General features: G+C 47.5%; 8 protein-coding genes across 8 annotated transcripts; 4 read left to right on the top strand and 4 right to left on the bottom strand.

Moving 5' to 3' along the window:
* Positions 1-1,197: 1,197 nt before the first annotated feature.
* On the bottom strand, positions 1,198-2,105 carry VC83_00201 (uncharacterized protein). Its single transcript, XM_024463897.1, has 3 exons — positions 2,049-2,105; positions 1,709-1,996; positions 1,198-1,657 (listed from the first exon to the last, which is right to left on the bottom strand). The coding sequence occupies exons 1-3, from the start codon at positions 2,073-2,075 to the stop codon at positions 1,553-1,555; spliced, it is 420 nt and encodes a 139-aa protein (XP_024328187.1). The 5' UTR covers positions 2,076-2,105; the 3' UTR covers positions 1,198-1,552.
* On the top strand, positions 2,106-3,670 carry IPI1 (rRNA processing protein). Its single transcript, XM_024463898.1, has 3 exons — positions 2,106-2,308; positions 2,371-2,443; positions 2,581-3,670. The coding sequence occupies exons 1-3, from the start codon at positions 2,261-2,263 to the stop codon at positions 3,489-3,491; spliced, it is 1,032 nt and encodes a 343-aa protein (XP_024328186.1). The 5' UTR covers positions 2,106-2,260; the 3' UTR covers positions 3,492-3,670.
* Positions 3,671-8,195: 4,525 nt separating this feature from the next.
* On the bottom strand, positions 8,196-8,658 carry VC83_00203 (uncharacterized protein; the record flags this gene model as incomplete). Its single annotated transcript, XM_024463899.1, has 2 exons — positions 8,196-8,391; positions 8,453-8,658. The coding sequence occupies 2 exons, from the start codon at positions 8,656-8,658 to the stop codon at positions 8,196-8,198; spliced, it is 402 nt and encodes a 133-aa protein (XP_024328185.1).
* Positions 8,659-11,583: 2,925 nt separating this feature from the next.
* VC83_00204 (uncharacterized protein) lies at positions 11,584-12,008 on the top strand (the record flags this gene model as incomplete). The annotated part of the gene is made up of 2 exons (XM_024463900.1): positions 11,584-11,586; positions 11,757-12,008. The coding sequence occupies 2 exons, from the start codon at positions 11,584-11,586 to the stop codon at positions 12,006-12,008; spliced, it is 255 nt and encodes an 84-aa protein (XP_024328192.1).
* Positions 12,009-12,486: 478 nt separating this feature from the next.
* Positions 12,487-15,709, top strand: VC83_00205 (uncharacterized protein; the record flags this gene model as incomplete). The annotated part of the gene is made up of 3 exons (XM_024463901.1): positions 12,487-12,864; positions 12,922-15,262; positions 15,320-15,709. 3 exons carry the CDS (start codon positions 12,487-12,489, stop codon positions 15,676-15,678), a joined length of 3,078 nt encoding a protein of 1,025 aa, XP_024328191.1. The 3' UTR covers positions 15,679-15,709.
* A 208-nt stretch (positions 15,710-15,917) lies between these two features.
* Positions 15,918-17,567, bottom strand: VC83_00206 (uncharacterized protein). The gene is made up of 2 exons (XM_024463902.1): positions 17,239-17,567; positions 15,918-17,119 (listed from the first exon to the last, which is right to left on the bottom strand). Exon 2 carries the CDS (start codon positions 17,093-17,095, stop codon positions 16,073-16,075), a length of 1,023 nt encoding a protein of 340 aa, XP_024328190.1. The 5' UTR covers positions 17,096-17,119; positions 17,239-17,567; the 3' UTR covers positions 15,918-16,072.
* VC83_00207 (uncharacterized protein) lies at positions 17,552-19,621 on the top strand. The gene is made up of 2 exons (XM_024463903.1): positions 17,552-18,262; positions 18,325-19,621. Exons 1-2 carry the CDS (start codon positions 17,971-17,973, stop codon positions 18,960-18,962), a joined length of 930 nt encoding a protein of 309 aa, XP_024328189.1. The 5' UTR covers positions 17,552-17,970; the 3' UTR covers positions 18,963-19,621.
* On the bottom strand, positions 19,436-20,045 carry VC83_00208 (uncharacterized protein; the record flags this gene model as incomplete). Its single annotated transcript, XM_024463904.1, has 2 exons — positions 19,436-19,651; positions 20,013-20,045. The coding sequence occupies 2 exons, from the start codon at positions 20,043-20,045 to the stop codon at positions 19,436-19,438; spliced, it is 249 nt and encodes an 82-aa protein (XP_024328194.1).
* Between the last annotated feature and the right edge of the window lie 316 nt (positions 20,046-20,361).

The raw sequence follows: 20,361 nt of genomic DNA on the forward strand, positions 1-20,361 counted from the left end.
ACTACAGTTACCAAGCCTGGTTAGTCATGGAAAGTCATGGAAAATGAGAGAACTACACTCCTTTAGCATAAATAGGCTTGCCCTTTCCTTAAGGAAGGGCAAGCAGACAATACAGTAAATCGACTTTTCCAAGCTTCCAAGCATTGATCTTGTTACTCCTTGTTTCTGAAAAGTCAGTGAGGTGCTAACCTCTGACTTATCCCTGAGTTCTCAGACTCAACATTTGTTACAACTTGTCTAAACCACTTCACTACATCATACACCTGATTGCTGCGTTGTGGAATAGTCTAAGCTACAACCCTTTGGCTCTGTTTCCTAAGACAGTGTGTTGTCTTAGTAAAATCATCCCTTCCTTGGGTGGCTAGATTCTCACATCTGGTGCACCCACCATTACACCTATCAGATGTTGGTTTTAGATGGGCATGAGAGTTATGAGTCGGCTGCATTCCACGAGTATTTCAAGGACAACAACATTATAACTCTCTGTCTACCTCCTCAATCATCTCACTTAACTCAGCCACTTGATGTTGGATATTTTAGTGTTCTTAAACGCATCAGATTCAGACCTTCATTAAGACTCATATAAACCATATTACCAAAGTCGAGTTCTTTCTAGCTTTTCACAAAGCTTACAACCAGTTAATAACAACTCAAAATGCGATGGCTAGATTCCGCGGAGCTGGTTTGGTACCCTTTAATTCACAATTGATTATTTCAAAGCTAGATTCATTGAGGGTTAAAATGTTTTCAGACGCCGCAATATTAGCACTGTATTTAGATAAAGAGAGAACAAATTAAAGTTATAGGCTGGCGCAAGATATAGATAATTCTCAAGTATCACAAGTCCCCTACGGCATCGTATTTGATAATCTCCAAGAACGGAGACCTAGTGGGCTACTGAAATTCACAACTTTATCAACTCTTTATTAAACCAGTCGCTGAAGGTTCGGTGAAAGGTATTGAAGGATACAGCAAAGTGAATACACAAGCTGAGCTTGCACCAGCGGTAGAGAAGATTTCCAGGTAAACCCCATCGCAGGTCTCACACCAGCAGGCTACTCTTCATTACCAGCGTGTGCTGCAGTCAACGGCATTCCGTTTGAAGATTTGATAGCTCAAATCGTCGACAGTGCGATTGAAAGGACACATAATCATAAACTATCATGATGTATAGCTACAAATGAAGTGATTCATTGATGGGATTTTTATACTCAAAGCTACAACTTGGTCTCTCCCAGATGTGGTATTATATGACAACCTGACATCCTGGCACCCTGAGGTGCATGCCTTACCCCTTGACCTGCCCGCTCACCCCAAAGTGTTTGGTATCGCGGTGTCTCATGCAGACCCTCACCGTTGGCACACTAACTATACCATAGACTCAGATCTGCATTCAACATTACACTAGTTTTGCCAGATGATAAAACCGAGATATCGAACCAGTTTCATGCTGCCACTAGTCCCTCGCCGCCAAATAGTCCTCTTATAAAGTCAAATAAACGCCTGAATATGCCTGGGTATCATACGCCGAATTGTTACGGGTGTGCCTCTTTCACGCCGAAGGTGTCTCGTGTATCACAACGAGCAGATATTTCGAATCAGGGACAATGACCAACTCGTACTTTTTAGTTCGCAATCGTAGCAGTTTAACTTCGTCCTATAGTTCCCTGTCAGCAGTAATCACCCAGTCATGAGAGGCCATCCTTACCTGTTCATCGAGGCCTTGGACCAGATCTTTTGTGGCGTTCATGTAGTTCCAGACCATGCGGGCCAGCTCTTCGACCCCATTTTGATCCTTAAGGCCAGACGAAGCGTCGTCAGGAACGGCTGCTGGAACTGATTGGCTAGACCCAGAAGTAGATCGAATCGAAGACAATGTGCCGGAAGTATTCAGTATCGCGCCGCTGGTTCGGTCCAGGACAATAGTTGCCAACACTCCCGTCTTCTTCGAAAGGCGGTCCAGCGACTCTATGAACTGGTCCGAGGAATTTGATCCCTTGCGCTCGTCAGCTTACAGCCAGATAAATTGAGAGGTAGAAGGCATTTACAGTGCCCAATGGCAGTGATTGCGCCATTATCCTGCGTGTGAGATGGTGATGTTCGGCGAGGCTCTGGAGCTTCTTGGGACTCCACTCCACCCACCATACCCAAAAATCAGGCTCACAGACGAGGCGCAAGGCAGCAAAATCGCAAGGCTGAAAAATATAACCACCATGAAAAGCAGGACTTGCAATTACCACTTGATCATACGACAGACAATATGGGTTCCAGTGCTAGAAAAAAGGCCGAGAAGAAGAAGGACTTCAAGGTAATACTCCGGAATCCACCTAATAAATACTGGGGAGAGTTTTCTAACGAAATGCTGCACAGAAACCGAAGTTGCGGGTTGGAAAAGCCAAAGCAAAGCCGGATAATTTCACAGACACCAGCTTCAAATCCCGATGTAAGCTTATATTTTATTACTACACTCCAGTTTTTGCAAATCGCAAACGAATTATGCATTCTCGGCATTCAGCCAATGCACGTCTTTTCTGATCGATGTCGCAACTTCTCAACATCAGGACGCTTAAAATGTAATAGCCATCACCATCAACCAGCAATCTCTCACGACCTCTGCACCCTCTTCTTCCGTCCAATTCGAGCATTACCTCTCTCTCGCCTCTTCCTCCAAGTCCGACGCCCAACGACGAGATGCCTTATCCTACCTCATCACCCAAGTCTCGTCCCAGCCAGTCAACGCACCGATACCAGTCTCTGCCGCGATCATGCTCCCAAGGCTATACCCCTTGATACTCGACGGCTCACAATCAGTACGGACACAGCTGCTTAAATTCCTACGTCTCCTCCCAGCAAAGGATGTTGGTGTCCTAGCCGAGTTTGCGCTTCTCTACATCAGAGCCGGCATGACACATCTCGCGGTAGAGATCCGCAACGACGCCCTGTCAGTACTAGAATGGCTCGTGGAAACAGCGCCAGAAGACGTTGTCTCTTGCCCCGGCGGCTGGTTCAAGACCCTCGATTCATTCATGCGGATGATGGGCTGGGCCATCAGCGTGGGCTCAACAAAGTGGTCCGCAGCAGCCAAGGTTACATTCGGGAAGGGTGGGAAGTCGTTTCCGAGGCAGATTACGGTTCTTGTTCAGTTCCTGAAAGCCGGGCTAAGCAGGATGGCCACTGAGGAGTCCTTCCGGCGCGGGAGCTGCTTTCCGTTGTGGGATGCAGATATCCATGTCATCTCCGCACAGGCGAGTCCCTTTGCCCACCTGAACCTGTTCGGGCCGGGACGAGATGAGGAGAGCGAGATGTACACGGAGCGGGAGAGCAGGCAGCGGGTTTTCCGTCTGCGTTTCCAGACGTCAGTCGATAAGGGAATTGAAAGCGCAAAGAAGAAGGGGGGAGAGATGGGGAGAGCGGGTGCGATCCTTGGAAAGGTTGTCACGGAATCCATGGACGATTATGATGAGATAGGCAATCCGACGGATCACCCATAAAAGTAAGTTGAGCGGTTGCATATATGGAGTACAGGTTTAGGAGTTTAGATACCATAGGGTCATGGGTGGAATGATATGGGTGGTTTATAAAACAAAATATGAAGAAATGATAGGATCTGTACTCTATATTTTAAATGTTCATAGGTTTCTTAATGGTGTATAGTTCTATTTTTTAGAAATACTGTCTGTTGCGCAGTTTGGTGCCTAACTTGTGCCATCTCACGGCCGACACGATCAAGGGCATGTAACTAAGATATGTCCGACTTATCTACGCCCTCTTGCTGTAGCTTCCATAATCTAACTGTATCTAAACATCATAAAGCTTCTATTGTACTGACGCAAATATGTCTCTATCATTATCATCAACAATTTCACTAGCAGGTTCGATGAACTTGGCGAGTGAGAGGAGGTCCGTTATATCCGGGAGAGAGTTCATTTGAGTTTGTAAATCATCTCGATCAGCTTGTAAATTGTCATTGTCGATGACTGCGTTATTTGGCTTTAATAATTGTAGATTTCCACTAGCATTTCTTGATGGTTGTTTTTGAAACCTTGTTATTCCATAAGACGCGCACCTACTATATCGCTTTAAGGAGATTAACTGTCTTGTTCAGGTTTTTGTTCATTTCGAACTGTCAAAGCATATATGTGACCTAGAGATGCTGATATTAAAGCTTAAAACTTGTGATTATTCCTTAATCCATTAGTTGCTAGTGCGATGTTGTATTAGGAGGGAGCCAGTGTTGCCCGAGTACTACTCGTTGCGAGTACTACTCGAAGAAATCTGAACTACTCGAGTACTACTCGAGTAGTTGCCAAGACAGCCAAGAGAGCGGGGTAAGGACGTAGACAGAATTATAGCATAGGCAAAGTGAAGCTTTCAATGACTTGAATATTACTGTGATACTTACCATCGTCAAGATGAGCGAGTCTTCGCTATCACCGCCGCCCCTAGACGACCCGGGCGAATATGAGAATGCCTCTCAAGATCCACTCTTGCCCCTACCACTTGTACGCATGCCTGTACGGCCTCAAGACCAACTGTTACCAGATTCTGACTCAATCCTCTTTGCAAAGGGTCTATACTCTCGTACTGTTCTTGATAATGCGCCTTTCAGAATCAAAGTAATGCAGGCAGTGAAGTGAGGCTTCCGACTTCACTTCTGCCCAAACGCCAATTTAAGTGCTTGCAGCCACATTGCACATATACACCATCACAACCTACAAAGATGCAGACAACGAGTAATCTTTGGAAGCATTTAAAGACACAACATCCAGCAATACATGCACAATATAAGAAAAAGCATGTTCAAGACGGAGATACACAGCCTTCTTCTTCAACTACAGCTACATTCTTCCAGCCTCGCAAAGTACCTAGCCATGCACCAAATTCGTCAAAATTTAGAGAGCTTCTACTCTCATGTATTGTGTCTAATAACCTACCATTATCCTTCCGGCAGCTTGTTAGCCATTTAAATCCAACAACACTTGTAATTGGACGGACGACAATTGCAAGAGACTTGCAACGGATATTTTGCATTCATAAAGCAAGGTTACAACTTGAATTACAGCAGCATACTGCACAAGGTGGACGGATATCTTTAACAACTGATACTTGGTCTGCACGCAACTATTCTGAATACGCTGCAGTAACAGCACATTGAATCTCTGATAAGTGATAATTACGATGTACAGTCTTAGATGTTATTGAGCTACAAGAGCCAATCCATTCTGGTGAATATCTTGCAGGGCAGTTAATAGCTGTTACAGACGACTATGGTATTACTCCTGCAGCTTTTACTATCACTCGTGATAACACTTCTGCAAACACTACCATGCTCTCAGAATATGAGAACTTAGCATGCAAGAACGAAACTACATTACAGCAACCATGGGCATATACAACAAAAGAAGGTGATGTCAGATGTATTGGGCACATTATAAACCTTGCTGTTCAAGCTGCTTTAACATCGTTAAAGGCAGTACCAGCAGATGAGCCAAATGCATACCGCCTTGAGTATGGAGCTGCCCGAGTTCCATCACTACCAGAAAATGAGTCAGTAGTTGTTCTTAGCAAACTTTGGCGTCATATATATGTGTTTCGCAACCGACGACAATGGAAGGATGCCTTAAAAAAGCAATGTGAAGCTGCAAATATTGAGTTTAAGCAGCTTAGCCTCGATATGCCAGTACGATGGAGCTCAACATATTATATGCTTCATTTAGCGTTAAGATTACAAGGTCCAATAACAGCTCTCTGTGCATCTCAACAGCTTGATTTAAGTATGAAAGATATAGCTTTAACAGCAAAAGATTGGCAAACGATGAAGGCGTTATTAGATTTTTTTTATATCTTTATACGCCCAACAGAGAAGCTACAAGGCTCTTCTTATTCTACTTTAAATTATGCTGTTATACAGTATATGAGAATGACGCAAAAGCTTGAAGTCTTTAAAGCTGGATATACAGAGAATAGCACAATATACGACGCTTGTTTAGCAGCATTAAAAAAGCTTAATGAGTATTATACACTTGCAACAAATCAACAGCGGAGTCATTCAACTATAGCTACAATATGCGACCCACGTTATAACTTTAACGTATTTGATATTATTTGGCCAAAAAGCATTCAAGACATGCGAAAAAGGCGGGCAAAAGCACAATGGCAAGACTGTTATTATAAATATTCAGGCAAGGCATTAGACATCCAAGCAGCAAAGGTTATGGAAAGTATCCAAGATGAGGAATTAGAAGATGAGAATTCTAAGAAGACGGAGTCTGATTCTGAGGATGAGCTATATGTCTCACAACGGCAGCCAGATTTAGATCCAGAATGGAAGCGCTGGATGAACGAGCCAACTCTTGGGCCTAAAATTGATATACTCAAGTTTTGGGCAAGTAAGCAATACCAATATCCAATACTTGCCGCAATTGCCAAAGATCATTTAGCAATTCCTGCTACATCAGCAGAATCTGAGCGAGTGTTTAGTGTTGGTGGAGATATTATTACAAAGAAACGGAACAGATTAGCACCATCTACACTACGATATCTTATATGTCTTAGGAGGAATTGGGGCGTGGTATCAGCAGGTGAGGATTCAGAGGAAGATGAGGATGCATAGTTACTGTAGTCTATATAGCTATCAATCATGTTTTCATTTTTATACTCGAGTAGTACTCGTAGTACTCGAGTACTACTCGAGTACTACTCTACTCGAGCCCAAAAAACAGTACTCTACTCGAAGATCTCTGAGTAGTACTCTGAGTAGTACTCGGGCAACTGTCATACTGACATTCGTTGCACTCAGTTTGCTATCAAACTCAAGAGCAAACTTAGAAATCTCCTCCTCAAACCTACAAGTCACCATACATATCTTGGCTTATCACACCAACAACAGAAGCAATACTACTCAACGATTGCTGCAAACTCTTCTACTACATCTGTTTATGCTACATACATCACGGCATATCATTTGAACACTCATTGAACAAGTTATTAAGAAAATCTCCTCCTTAAGGGGGTGGGCCAATACTACCACATGGCATATATCTACCAACTAGAGGCCTAGGAACATGAACGATAGCTCTAGAAGCTTCTACAACCCTCTATGATTCATTACACATCATCGCTCCTTAGTTACCCACAAGATTGGTTAAGTTATGTCATAATTTGTCTATAGGGGTACTCTGACCTTGGACCTCCTTTTCACTTCCTATAGGCTAGGAACCCAAGAGATGGTTCTATGGGATTCTCTTACGTTCACTACATGATTAGCAAGCTAGTTGTGGGTCGCACTTGATTTCTAATACATTTACCAAGCCTGGTTAGTCATGGAAAGTCATGGAAAATGAGAGAACTACACTCCTTTGGCATAAATAGGATTGCCCTTTCCTTAAGAAAGGGCAAGCAGGCAATACAGTAAATCGACTAGCACATACTTCCACGTCTTTTCCAAGCTTCCAAGCATTCATCTTGTTACTCCTTGTTTCTGAAAAGTCAGTGAGGTGTTAACCTCTGACTTACCCCTGAGTTCCCAGACTCAACATTTGTTGCAACTTGTCTGAACCACTTCACTACATCACACACCTGATTGCTGCGTTGTGGAATAGTCTAAGCTACAACCCTTTGGCTCTGTTTCCTAAGACAGTGTGTTGTCTTAGTAAAATCATCCCTTCCTTGGGTGGCTAGATTCTCACATCTGGTGCACCCATCATTACAAAGGTGTTCGGCCGGCCATTCTATTAGATAGTGTCGCATACGGGACTTTGTAGATTTTAGCAGTAGAGCGACGACTAAGTTTTTTTGATGAACGAATAGCTTCGATAGCTAGAACTATTTGAGCTTCTTAAGTTTGAAATTCCATTTGTAGTTGTGGAGAAACGCGTGTTAAAGTCAAAAGGTAGTGGGGTGGGGAAAAGTGATCGACTCGATGTACAACCACGTTATAAGGTTTACTGTGTGTTTATACGAGGCTTGGGTTGTGTTTTAATGTGACTATGCTCGTTTCTATAATTAATATGTGTTGGTCGATGTTCGTATGCCGAGTTGAGACGATTCTTAAGATGCAGGAGTCGAACATTACCAAATGTATTTGAATCGTTGCTTAATCAACAATCTTCGCTATTCATAGGTACGCATAAGTATAATCATAATAGTCGTACCGTCAATGAGTAAAAGTCATAAAAGGGATTCCAACCCAACCCTCAAACCTCTTTCTGATACTGCCCAAACTCATCCTCCAGTTTCTCCTCCATCCACTCCCTCTCCGCCTCCGTCCCGATATAATTCCCATCCTTATCCTTCGCAAAGAACTTCTTATACTCACATCTCGGCATCCGCACAGCCTTGGTGGTAGATGGCTCCTTATCCTTCTTGAATTTACTCATGAACGACTTCTTCCTACACACAGCCGATCCGTCAGAACAGCATCCCCACCCAACCAAGGCGGAGAATAACTTACCCCTCCACAACCTTGGGTTTCTGCGCAGACACAACATTCATGACAATCACAACGATCATACTATCATCCGTGTACTTTTCCTGCAGCAGCTGCGGCTCCTGTGCAACGAAGCCAACAGGTGCGACCATGTTGCCCCAGGCGCTCAGCTTGGAGTGTCGCAGGGCTCCTCCCGTGGACCCGGAGTCCTGCGATTCCTCCGCGCGCATGTACTTTACTTCGCCATTCTCGCGGTAGGGGATCCATTTCTCCTCGGGGGGGGAGTCGGCGCTTGCGGGGGTGGATTTGAAGAATGGTGTGTGTGAGGTCTATTGGTGGGGGTTGTATCTAAGAGACGTCGCTTGTGGGTAGGATAGGATTATAGGTCGAGATATGGTGTTTTTGAGATGGCTGAGCTTCAGGAGGATTCAGTTCTGATTCATAGTCGGCGTTTCGTAAACGCCGCCATGGCGAGGCCGTGTTTCTTGGTAATTGGTGGTTTATGGTACATGACAACCGCAGGGCGTATCATAAGGTAGGTGCAAAACTGAGAATCCTGCAATCGATGTCATTGGCAAACAAATGAGATCTCTATAGTATAAGCTTTCTTAAGCTTCCCATCACTGTCCTCTGCGGCCTAGGATATGAACACCGAGGGGTTACGCTTCAACTTCTGACGGTTGCTTGTTACAATGATCTGCGCGTCAGACTTACCCCAATACCCGCAGCTTTGCATCTAGAGGATCATTCGGGATGGATCAGTGGGATCCACATTCTTATACTTAGTGTGCGCCACGGGGGACTGACCCTGTCGGGGGACCTAAACCGGACCGGACCACAGTCCGGTCTGAAGCTCATAAACTGCAGTTCCCCGTCGGTCTGCCAAGACTGTCATCACATGATGACTGGGTTAGTTGACAATGACGTGTAAATATTCTATATAATGACTTATTTTCCATGTGTAATTTGTAGTAGATGCAATTACTATAATTATTTCTATAGATCTATATTATGCCATGACTCCCAGATTTTCTGACCAGACAGGGACTTGTTACGGACTTGGCTTAACTCAATTGTTTCGACCATTTACCTATAAGGTGACTGGTGTAATGGTGGGTGCACCAGATGTGAGAATCTAGCCACCCAAGGAAGGGATGATTTTACTAAGACAACACACTGTCTTAGGAAAAAGAGCCAAAGGGTTGTAGCTTAGACTATTCCACAATGCAGCAATCAGGTGTATGATATAGTGGAGTGGTTTAGACAAGTTGTAACAAATGTTGAATCTGAGAACTCAGGGATAAGTCAGAGGTTAACACCTCACTGACTTTTCAGAAACAAGGAGTAACAAGATCAATGCTTGGAAGCTTGGAAGAGACGTGGAAGTATGTGATAGTCGATTTACTGTATTGTCTGCTTGCCCTTTCTCAAGGAAAGGGCAATCCTATTTATGCTAAAGGAGTGTAGTTCTCTCATTTTCCAAGACTTTCCATGACTAACCAGGCTTGGTAACTGTAGTCGATGTAAGAGAATCCCATAGAACCATCTCCTAGGTTCCTAGCCTATAGGAAGTGAAAGAAGGTCCAAGGTCAGAGTACCCCTATAGACAAATTATGTCATAACTTAACCAATCTTGTGGGTAACTAAGGAGCGATGATGTATAATGAATCATAGAGGGTTGTAGAAGCCTTTGGAGCTATCATTCATGTTCCTAGGCCTCTAGTTGATAGAGATATGTCATGTGTAGTATTAGCCCAGTAACTAGGGAGTGATGTCATGTAATGAATCATACAGGGTTGTAGAGATATGCTATGTGGTCATATCGGCCCAGTAACTAAGGAGCAATGACGTGTAATGAATCATAGAGGGTTGTAGCAATCGTTGAGTAGTATTGCTCTTGTTGTTGGTGTGACAAGCCAAAATATGTATAGTGACTTGTAGGTTTGAGGAGGATATTTCTAAGTTTGCTCTTGAGTTTGATAGCAAACTGAGTGCAACAAATGTCAGTATAAAATCTCTGTGAGAGGCTATAATCGACGTGAGTATCCCTCTCTACTTTACTACTATATAGACTAATAATTATTAAGGGATTGCTATGCGGAAGCCTATTATCTCAGAGACAAATCGACAAAAGCGACTTGCATGGGCTATTGAACATAAGGATTGGGTACGGAATGATTGGAATAGGATACTTTGGACTGACAAGACGTGGGTAACGGGAGGCCGCCATACTCGTACGTGGGTTACTCGAAAAGCAGGGAAATGTGGGATGATACATGTGTTGTAGATAGAGTACAACGGAGAAGGTAAGAGACTCCTATTTACTATAGGATTTACTAACAATCCCTAGAGGTTGGATGTTCTGGGGCTGCTTCTCAGGTGGTCTTGGAAAGGGTCCTATACTATTTTGGGAGAAGGAATATGGGAAAATAGGAGCTGAGTCCTATATGGCTCATACTGTCCCTCTAATCCACGGCTGGCTACACCTACACCCAGGCCTTACATTGATGCAAGATGGAGCTCCAGGTCATAGAGCAGGTGCAACATATGAAGAGTTGAGATCCCATGGTATTTGCCCTATAGAATGGCCCCCGTATTCACCAGATCTCAACCCAATTGAACGGGTGTGGCATATTATGAAGAATTATCTACAAGATAATCATCCAGAACATATATCCTATGACCAGCTCCGTGTAGCTGTTAAGGAAGCGTGGGAGCAAGTTGGAGAAGCTGAGCTTAATGCTCTCCTTAATAGTATGCCTACACGTATGGCAGCAGTAATTGCTGCAAATGGTATGCACACAGAGTACTAGGCTTATAGTATAGTTTTATATAGGGGTTTAGGTATCTACTCTACTCATTACTCTACAGAATTGATTGCTCTCACACTCAAGTGTTCGTGACTTTGGCCAGAATTGCCAAACCAGCCTACGCAGTGGGCCCTAGCCCGACCCACTCACAAAACTTATGAACAACACCTCCGTATAGGGAGTGTTCTATACGTAGGAGGAAAATTTTGCTGTCAGGGGTATTATAGTTGCACACTGCGCAGAATGGATTAGTAATTAGGAAGGAATAACCGAAATGGCTTTATACAATAATACATCATCATCAGCCTAGAAATAATAGCCCCTACCACGAATCGTCACAACACGATGGTACGTAGAGAGCCCGCGTGGATCATTTATATCATGATATGGGACTTTCAAGTAGTGTGATATGATATGATATGATATGATATATCACATGGGGAAGACCGCGTGATATGAGATGATATCTACATATCATTCATCTCATATCATATACTACTGGGGACACTGTGCATCAGTACCTCGACTCCGATGGATCCGGAACGAGCGAGGCCTGCGTCTCTGCCACCATCGGCCAAGAGCGCATTCAAGCCGCGACCGAGTGGCTGGAGGCGAACGGGAAGAAGGGAATCATCGGTGAATTCGCCGGTGGCGCCAACGACCAGTGCAAGTCCGCCGTTACCGGTATGCTTGAGGAGATGTTGGGGTTGTGGGTTGGGATTAAGGGACTTGAGAGTTTCGTCGCTAGGATGTTGACTTCTTTTACATAGTTGCCATAGGCTGTTCATATGCCGAACTTCAATGCATATAGCAAGAAAGATATAAGGGGTCGTTGAGTAAGTGCTCGCTATATCTGATCTACGTTGCTTGACTTTCTGGACGAACTTCGTGATGTGATGCAAGGGGCTAGTTTAAGCCTTGCCCGTTTCTCTGGATGGACATGTGAAACCAACGCAAATCCCATAGAATGAGAGAATAAGGAATTATTCGATTGCCGAGGCGGAATAGAAGAAGTTTATCCAAGTGCTCATCTCCAGTACTTGCAACATCACGAACCCCACCCCACAAAACTTTATAGGGGGCAACTCATTTGAGCCATCAAGTGGCTTCACTCGCCGTGTTTCTGTGGCTGCATTTCCCTTGACGACACCATTGGCGCTGAAGGTTCGTGCCTTTAATCAACTTATTACAGTACTTCTACAGCTGCAAACTTGGGATGTATGCACATTCTAGTATACCTATACTAGAATGTGCATACAGCTCCTGCAATATACGCTTCTGGACGGAAGTCAAAGTCTTGGCACTACTCTTTCATTTACCTTCCGTCATCCTCTCTCCTCATCTTCTTGTCCAGTAATTGAAATTCCAGTATTCCCTATTCTTTTCCAATGGAGTTATAGCCAGGTCTTCATTCCAGCGAGAATGCCGTCATTTTCATCGCTGCTCAAGCGCTCAAGACCGAAGCGCAAGGCTGAACACGATAATATTGCCAATGTTGACACCAGCAAGAAGGACAGAGCCAGCCGGAGACTGCCAACCCGAGGCGACTTCTTCCGAAGCTTTTTGGGCAGAACTCGATCCAGCGCTGGTCCGCGACCTGGTGCTGACGAAGATATTCAAAATAAGGTGTGTAAGCCTCAGCTGCCCACTTGCGACCGCGTTCTAACCTACGACTCTGTACAGCAAGCGCCCCTTCAATCACCAACTCAAGGAAAGGCCGGCAATGTAGCGACTCCCACATCCGATCCGAACAAACCATTACCTCCCCCACCCCCATTCAACGACTCCGAATCGGCCAAGCAGCCCGTCAAAGCTGACATTCAGCTGAAGCGCATTATCCAGCCGCTCACACTTGCCGACATACACAAGCTATTTTCCGGGGCACCCCAATTCTTTGTTCGATCAGAGGGCCACCATGCCGGAGCGCCGCATCCTTCAGTTGCCTTTCCTTGGAACGAGGAATTGGAGATACGGGACTTGAGCGACCATGGGCAAATAGAAGAGAAAGCTTGGGGATGCGTCACCACAACCCCGCACATCATTCGCAAGCAAAAAAGAGACGCGGTGGTAGAACAGGCCACTGAAGAGAATGGAAATAAAACCCCACACTTTGTCCCTCGTTGTAAAGAGAGGCCAAATATGCTGAGTATGCAAGGCTTGGAACGGGGGACTGTTGGGTTTCAGGCAGCGCTCGAAGTTGCGGTTGCGGATGCGCTTCACGAGGACAAACCCCATCAGGATGAAAAGACTCTACAATCACTCAGAGTCAAATTTTTGAAAGGGAAGAAGCGTGGACTAAGACCACTAAGTGAAGCTTCAGTTGTGTCGAAACTGACCGAGATGGGATTAGCATACCACGCAAAACCCCCAGTTTCCAAGACATCAGTAGAGATGTACACAGAACTCTTCACACAAGTTTTGTTCCCACCGACGCGCGTCACTGATGCAGATGACCCCACCAGCTTCCATGTTCAAATTGAAACCTTAGTGAGCGTTCTCACAGAGCCTGGCATCTGGGTTGATTTTAGCAATGTTGAATGGCGGATAAGGCTTGGGCAGACTCTGTGGGGCCCGTCTTACCAACCTGACCAGGAAGAGGAAGTTGATGTTGATGGCGAAGAAGAAGAGCACAGGCACGAGAGCCAGCAATTTTGGCTCCTGCTTCAAATATTATTGTCTTGCGAGCTTGTTGTCAGACTTGACGCGGTTAGCCGAAGCGCACGACAGGATCCGGGGCTTATAACAGCGGAAGAGATACAGAGGTTCGAAAGAGATGTCACAAGACCTGTGAAATGGTCGCTTTTACTGGCCAGGCTGTGGCTTGAGAATATTAAGATTACACAGTCTGTCAATCAACCATCAGAGCAATATCCGCCAGAGCATGAGAAACGACCTTCGGGGTGGCTATCGTCAATTAAACAGGCCGTAACTCCGCAGCATGAAGAGTTTGACCCTATCACCTCCCACACGATTGACTTCCAAGGCAGGCGCCAAAAAAGGCAAATCAATGGACTGATCCGCTTCTCTCGAAAGATGAGGTGGCCAGGAGCTGAGCGTATCGCTGAGAAATTTGCTATGGATCTTGAGAAGGGAAGTGACGGCACTGGAAGCACTCTCTCCGACCGCGCTTCACAGGCTGGAACATCCCTCTCCATGACTACGCAGCGATCGTCATATTTCGCAGGAATTGGACGACTCCGAAGAGGCCTGACTATGGGTGGACAGCCGAATATGTTCCATCCTTCGGGGTGGCTCTCGAAATCATATCTGACGGGCCTTATTCTACCTGGAGAGGGATTGAGCCATTTAATGATGTCGACGTTACTTGAGAACGACGAGGTTGCAGTCGCACGGCTTGGGGGTGATGCTAACCTATATGGTGGCTTCGTATACTCGGGGCAAAGCTTTTGGAGCACGGCTTGCATTATTGGTAGAGTTCTTGCTGCCGGGAAGGGTGCGAGCGAGTGCATGGGCTGGCTATCTTCACCTATTAAGCCAAAGAGAGTTGTCGAAGGGTGGGTGAGCGTCGATGTAGAATTGGAGCCTCGTTCAGATGGAGAAGAAGGGCCTCATGCTGCCCGCATCTGGAAGAAATCTACAGTGGAGCGCGAGTCCCACGTTCTCGGAGATGGAGATGCCAGGACGATTCTTCCAGGAGACTTCACGCTGCCACCGGCCGATGTCCCTGATCCGGTGAACCTGGAAGTAAATCTAGAATCTCTCGATCTATTTACTGGCCTTGACTCTGCCGAGTCTTCACCACTCGAAGAGGATGAACCCGGTGTTGAAACTGCAGGCAAGCCTAATATTCGTACATATTCCGCCATGTTGCAATTCACCGTCAAGCCGTCCGATGAGCCTACGAAATCTATGAATTTCGCGCTCATATACGACGTTCAATTTGTCACTGCCCACCCTTGCGTCCCGTCGTTACACACGCAATTAATTCAATCGTCAACAAACCCAGGATCGCCGGCCGTACAGCTCGACAGTGCATCCTCGGGGCCACACACTTTATTCACAGGTAAGCCTATCATCCCATCCCCCTACCCTTCTAAAGCCCCCCAACTAACGCATCCAGGCCACGCCCTCCACAAATCCTACAACTTCTCCCGCCACACCCTCTCCTCCGTCGTCTTCCCCTCCCCCGCCGCACCACCCCCCCTCCTCTCCCTCCACACCTCCAGCACCGAAATCTTCGTCATCGACTGCACCGAGCCCGACCCGCCCGAGGTAGCAGCCCTGGATGCGCACCCGGCGCAGAGCGCGTACGTCTCGCGCAAGCGCCGCTTCGGTAGCGATCTAGAGATGCTGACACGCGCGTGGTGCGCGGAGAAGGGGTACAATGCGCTGGTGAGTCGGAAGGGGAGGAATTGTATTGCGTGCTCGATTCGGGAGGCGAGGGCGCTAAGTTGGAAGATTGTGTTGAGGTTTGGGTGAGGGGGGTGCAGGGGAGGTGGTGCTTGGTGAGATGGTGAGTTGCTGGGGGTTGATGATGGACGTTCGGTGGGGGGGGGTACCTGGGTTATGATTCTGGCGCCGTCGGTGTATGGTTTGATAGCGCTTTTTGATATCCCCATGAGCGAACTTAACGACGGGACATGACGCGATACAGCACGATGGTAAATTAGAAATAACTAGCTAGTGTAATGATCGTTATCAAACTACTTACATATGCACTCGGATACGAATGAATTGAATTGATTTATGATTGGATTGACTATCGGACACATCTCATCCTGTAGCTATAAATGGTGCCAGCCCCTTGTATGGTATCTCCCTCTATCGCTTGGTATCTCATCTCATCTAAAACGCCCCCATCAACACCCCTCATTTACTGACACCCAACCCTCTCCTTCAACCACCCAATCACCCTCCCATCCGCCTCCCCCGCCTCCTCCAACTCCGGCGCCTTCAACCAAAACGTATGCGGCCACCCCACCATCACATCCGTCACGAGCTCATTCCCCGCCTCCTCCACCGCCTCAGCATAACACGCCCCATCGCTATAAAAGATATCATTCGTGCACAGCTGCAGGAACGTCGGCGGCATTCCCGCAAAGTTATCAGCGTTCAATGGCATATCCCTCGCCATAGGGAGGTGGTTATCCGCGTCGAAACCGAGCAGACTCGTCCCGAATGAGGGGCTGAAACTCGTGTGGCGATCTTCGTAGCGCTGCGGGATCGAGACGCCGCCTTTACTCGCGTCGACGGTGACGGGGCAGCGGATGACAAGGCCGGAGATGAGATATGGAGTGCCGCGTGCGCGCTGTGCGGTTTGCGCGGCGAGTTGGGCGCCGGAGGAGCTGCCGACTATGTAGACGCGTCCTGGTTGCTGGTCGGTGTTGTATTTCCACAGCTTAGCGATGCCGAGGAAAGCGGCCCAGGCGTCGGCGACGGCGGTATCGGGGGAGTAGTCGGGGAAGAGGCGGTACTCGACTGAGACGACTTTGATGCCCAGATCCTTCGCGAGGCGACGGCACTGGAGGTCCTCGCTGTCGAGGTCTCCGACGCAGAGGCCGCCGCCGTGGTAGTAGATGATGAAATCCTGGGGGTGCGTGAGCGCGGTGGGGATGTAGATGCGGAGGTGGATTGTGGCGCCGTCAGGGGACTGGGTGGAGTCGGGGTGGGTTTGGATGTCGCAGAGGAGGGCGTGGGAGGGGCCAGTGGGAGAGGCCAGATGTTCATTGCGGTCGCGGCAGGTTTTGGCGTAGCTCCGTTGGCGGAGTCGGAGGGCGTCGGCGCGGGAGATGTCTTCTTGGGGACCTGGGGCGTTGATGTGGCCCTTTGCCTTTTCGTAGGCTAGCCAGGCTGGGCTGAGGGGAGGGGCCTCTGAGAGAAAGAGATCAGAGGCCATGTGGGAGATTTGGGGTGTAGAAGTCTAGGAGATATATGAGTGAAGTCTTGGGTAAAAGCTTGAAATGTAGCTTAAAATGTAGATGCAGATGCAAACGGAGCGAGACAAACAAGCAAAGAAGACAAAGAGGAGAGGGGAACTACCTATACCTATAGCTTTACCTATTCAGATCTGCACCATTAGGCTAAAAGAAGTGACACTTTTGACACCTTTAGTGGAGATAATGAAGGAGATAGAGAAGCAGAGCCTCTCCTCCCCCGAAATAATTTGTCTACGTTATGACAATTCACGACCCGATGGAGTTCGCGTTTCTGCACGTTGACGTCGTCACGCCTGGGATTGGGATGGTAGGGACGGATTTGCGGAGGGTTGCCTATTTCGGGGCGGAACCGAGATGAAAATCCCCAGCCATTCCATATTTCATATTCTTTATTCCATGCTATTTATCCGTTTGGTAGCTAGTTTGCATGCGGGACGATAATGCAGCACGGATAACCCCTGGGAATAATATTTAATAACTTATCAACGATATAAAGTCGTAACCTAGACCCCTATCCTGGTCCCTTATAATCACGTGATTAAACCCATGGTTAATAATTCACGTGACCAACAAGCTACCCCGCCACCCACCATTTCTTCCTCGGATGAATTATGACGACGATGATGACGTTAACACAAAGTAAACAAAGACTTGGGGACAAGAATAATGAGAATTTCTCTTTGCAGCTTAATCGTACGATTATATGCCATGAGACTCTGATAAGGTAATTGAATTAAGCCTTTCTTGCCTACTGAGCTCAGTTGAATCCAACTACCTATGCCCTTCCTTAACCCCCACACCGAACTACCGAGCTTCACATCCATTCCCCTGCCAAATGTGGTGTCGGCCCACACGCCTTTCCACAGACCTGCCATTACGTCTATATCACCCCTCCTCCGTGATAATACTCCCAATCTGCCCGTCTCTCTTCCCAACAACACGCATCAACCACCACAACACTCGATACTTTCATAAACAACCTCCCACAATGTCTAAACCAACCCCCTTCGAGCACGTTGAGAAGATCTCCGGGCACTCCAAGGCCTGCTGCACCATCCCCCCGATCGTACCCGAGAAGGAATACAAGGCAAAGGGCACCTATGAGACCATCGACGGCATCAAGACCTGTTCGTCCCTCTTTCATTCCCCCCCTCCCCTTCTTCAATCACCTCTCAACTAACTCCCCTAGACGTCACCGGTTCACCCTCCGCCACCACGGGCATCTTCGTCGTCGCCGACATCTTCGGCTACTACCCCCAAACCCTCCAAGGCGCCGACATTCTCTCGTGCGACTCCACCTACCGCGTCTTCGTCCCCGATTTCTGGGACAACGATCCCTGCCCGCTTGAATGGTACCCCCCCACCCCCGCCACAGCCGAGAAGCTCGGCAACTGGTTTAAGCAGCACGGCGACTTCCCTGCCGGGTGCGAGAAGACGCACCGCTTCCTAGAGAGCTTCAAGAAGGCGTCGCCGAAGATCGAGAAATGGGTCGGGCTGGGGTACTGCTGGGGCGGAAAGATCATGTCGCTTACGTCTGGGGAGAACACCCCGTGGGCGGTCAGCGTTCAGTGCCATCCGGCCGGTGTGAGTGGTGCGGACGCGGCGAAGATTACGGCCCCGCATATGCTGCTGGCCAGTATGGACGAGAGTAAGAAGGATGTGGAGGCGTTTGAGAAGAACTTGAAGGTTGTGAAGCATGTTGAGACTTGGGATAAGATGATCCATGGGTGGATGGCGGCGAGGGGCGATTTGGATGATCCCGCGGTGGTGAAAGAGTATGAGAAGGGCTATCAGACTGTGCTGAGCTTCATCGAGAAGAACTTGTGAGTAAGGTTTCGTTGCTTTCCTCGGGGTCGAAGAACCGATGAGGATGGAGCGAATGAGGGTAGGGCGTGTGATGAGTGTTAATGGTGTGTTTGCTTATATATCCCGTGTCCATAGAAATGCCTCATCCGGGTCCTCGAAAATATAATTCAATCAGTCGTTTAGCTCTCACAAATTCATCAATCTACCGACATCGCCTGTTTCGATTTGTGCCATGAACATGAGCTTGCCGACCCCATCTTCAAATCATGCCCATTCTGCTTACTTCTCTAGCCTCCAAACTCACCACCATGACCTTCACCCATCCCTACACCCCCTCTGCAGAAGCATAGCACAAGTTTCACACCCACTAACACCACACCTCTTCACTTCCCACATCTCCGCCGCCTTCCTCTTCGCCCGTACTGCCCGCGACTCTCTCATCTAGCTCGACCCGTTCGAGTCTGCGAAGGCAGCTAGCAGGGTCGCCTCCTCCATCAACGGCGCGACGGGCTTATCGATGCCGAACACCGCTGCACCGAGGCGGGTGAGTGCTTAGAGGACCCAAGCGCTGCTGGCACCGCGATATCTGTGGGAGTGCTGGTAGGGGTAGAGACTGAGGGGACGGGAGTGTTGACCAGGATGTCATGCGCGCTCGCGACATCGGGGTCGATGAGGAGGGCGGCGATGATGGTGCGGGAGGTCGCGGATGTCTTCGGTCAAGTGGTCGGAGAGGGTGGAGGGGGAGGTGAGGGTTGCGGGGTTGAGTTGGTAGAGCATGCCGTAGGGGTGGGAGACGTGGATGTAGAGGGCGTGGTGATAATGTCAGCCGCCGAGGGGGGAGAGGAGGATATAGAGTGCCACCGGAGTAGTGTCCGTTCATGGTGTAGTTGATTATGGTGAGGTAAGTGAGGATATTATGAGAAAATGTGGAATGCGGAAGGCGAGCTATCGCTGCTTGAGTTCTGTGTTGAGGGATTTGTATTACTTTCATGATATGAAGAGACAAACGGCATAGTTGATACATAAATTCCATCTCAACTGCGCCACAGGCTTGGAACTTATAATTCTCACGATGACGAAGGAGGCCGACGAGTAGGTCGCCATGTTAGGTGTTTGCAGTCACGAGCGAGGCTGAACCGACTTGAGGCAGCACACCGAGACCACAGAGATGTTGGAGCCAACAAGTACTGGAAAGCGACTCACAAGACCGCAAACGTGATCATAGTAAGTCACAAGTACCATGAGATGTTATCATCATCGTAGAAACTGTCATTGCTCACCGAGCTGTTGGTAACCGTTGCACGCGCTTGGAAGAAAATTGATGTTGGTCGACGCCTTTCATCAGGTCGACGTCCCGTTTGCAATATAACATCACAAGGCTGTAATAAAAGTGTAGAAAGTACAGTATTGGTCGGTTCTA

The sequence above is a fragment of the Pseudogymnoascus destructans genome (assembly GCF_001641265.1).
Source record: "Pseudogymnoascus destructans isolate 20631-21 unplaced genomic scaffold scaffold_1, whole genome shotgun sequence".
In the NCBI taxonomy this organism is placed as follows: Eukaryota; Fungi; Ascomycota; class Leotiomycetes; order Thelebolales; family Thelebolaceae; genus Pseudogymnoascus; species Pseudogymnoascus destructans.

Excerpts from the sequence above, each read along its gene's own strand:
- VC83_00201 (XM_024463897.1), bottom strand. The coding sequence starts at position 2,075 with ATGGCGCAATCACTGCCATTGGGCACT. Across the intron at positions 1,997-2,048 it reads AATCACTGCCATTGGGCACT|GGATCAAATTCCTCGGACCA; the intron begins GTAAATGCCTTC and ends GACGAGCGCAAG. Across the intron at positions 1,658-1,708 it reads TCCAAGGCCTCGATGAACAG|GACGAAGTTAAACTGCTACG; the intron begins GTAAGGATGGCC and ends AGGGAACTATAG.
- IPI1 (XM_024463898.1), top strand. The coding sequence starts at position 2,261 with ATGGGTTCCAGTGCTAGAAAAAAGGCCGAGAAGAAGAAGGACTTCAAG. Across the intron at positions 2,309-2,370 it reads AGAAGAAGAAGGACTTCAAG|AAACCGAAGTTGCGGGTTGG; the intron begins GTAATACTCCGG and ends AATGCTGCACAG. Across the intron at positions 2,444-2,580 it reads CACCAGCTTCAAATCCCGAT|CCATCACCATCAACCAGCAA; the intron begins GTAAGCTTATAT and ends AAAATGTAATAG.
- VC83_00206 (XM_024463902.1), bottom strand. The coding sequence starts at position 17,095 with ATGGCCTCTGATCTCTTTCTCTCAGAGGCCCCTCCCCTCAGCCCAGCC.
- VC83_00207 (XM_024463903.1), top strand. The coding sequence starts at position 17,971 with ATGTGGTGTCGGCCCACACGCCTTTCCACAGACCTGCCATTACGTCTA. Across the intron at positions 18,263-18,324 it reads CATCGACGGCATCAAGACCT|ACGTCACCGGTTCACCCTCC; the intron begins GTTCGTCCCTCT and ends TAACTCCCCTAG.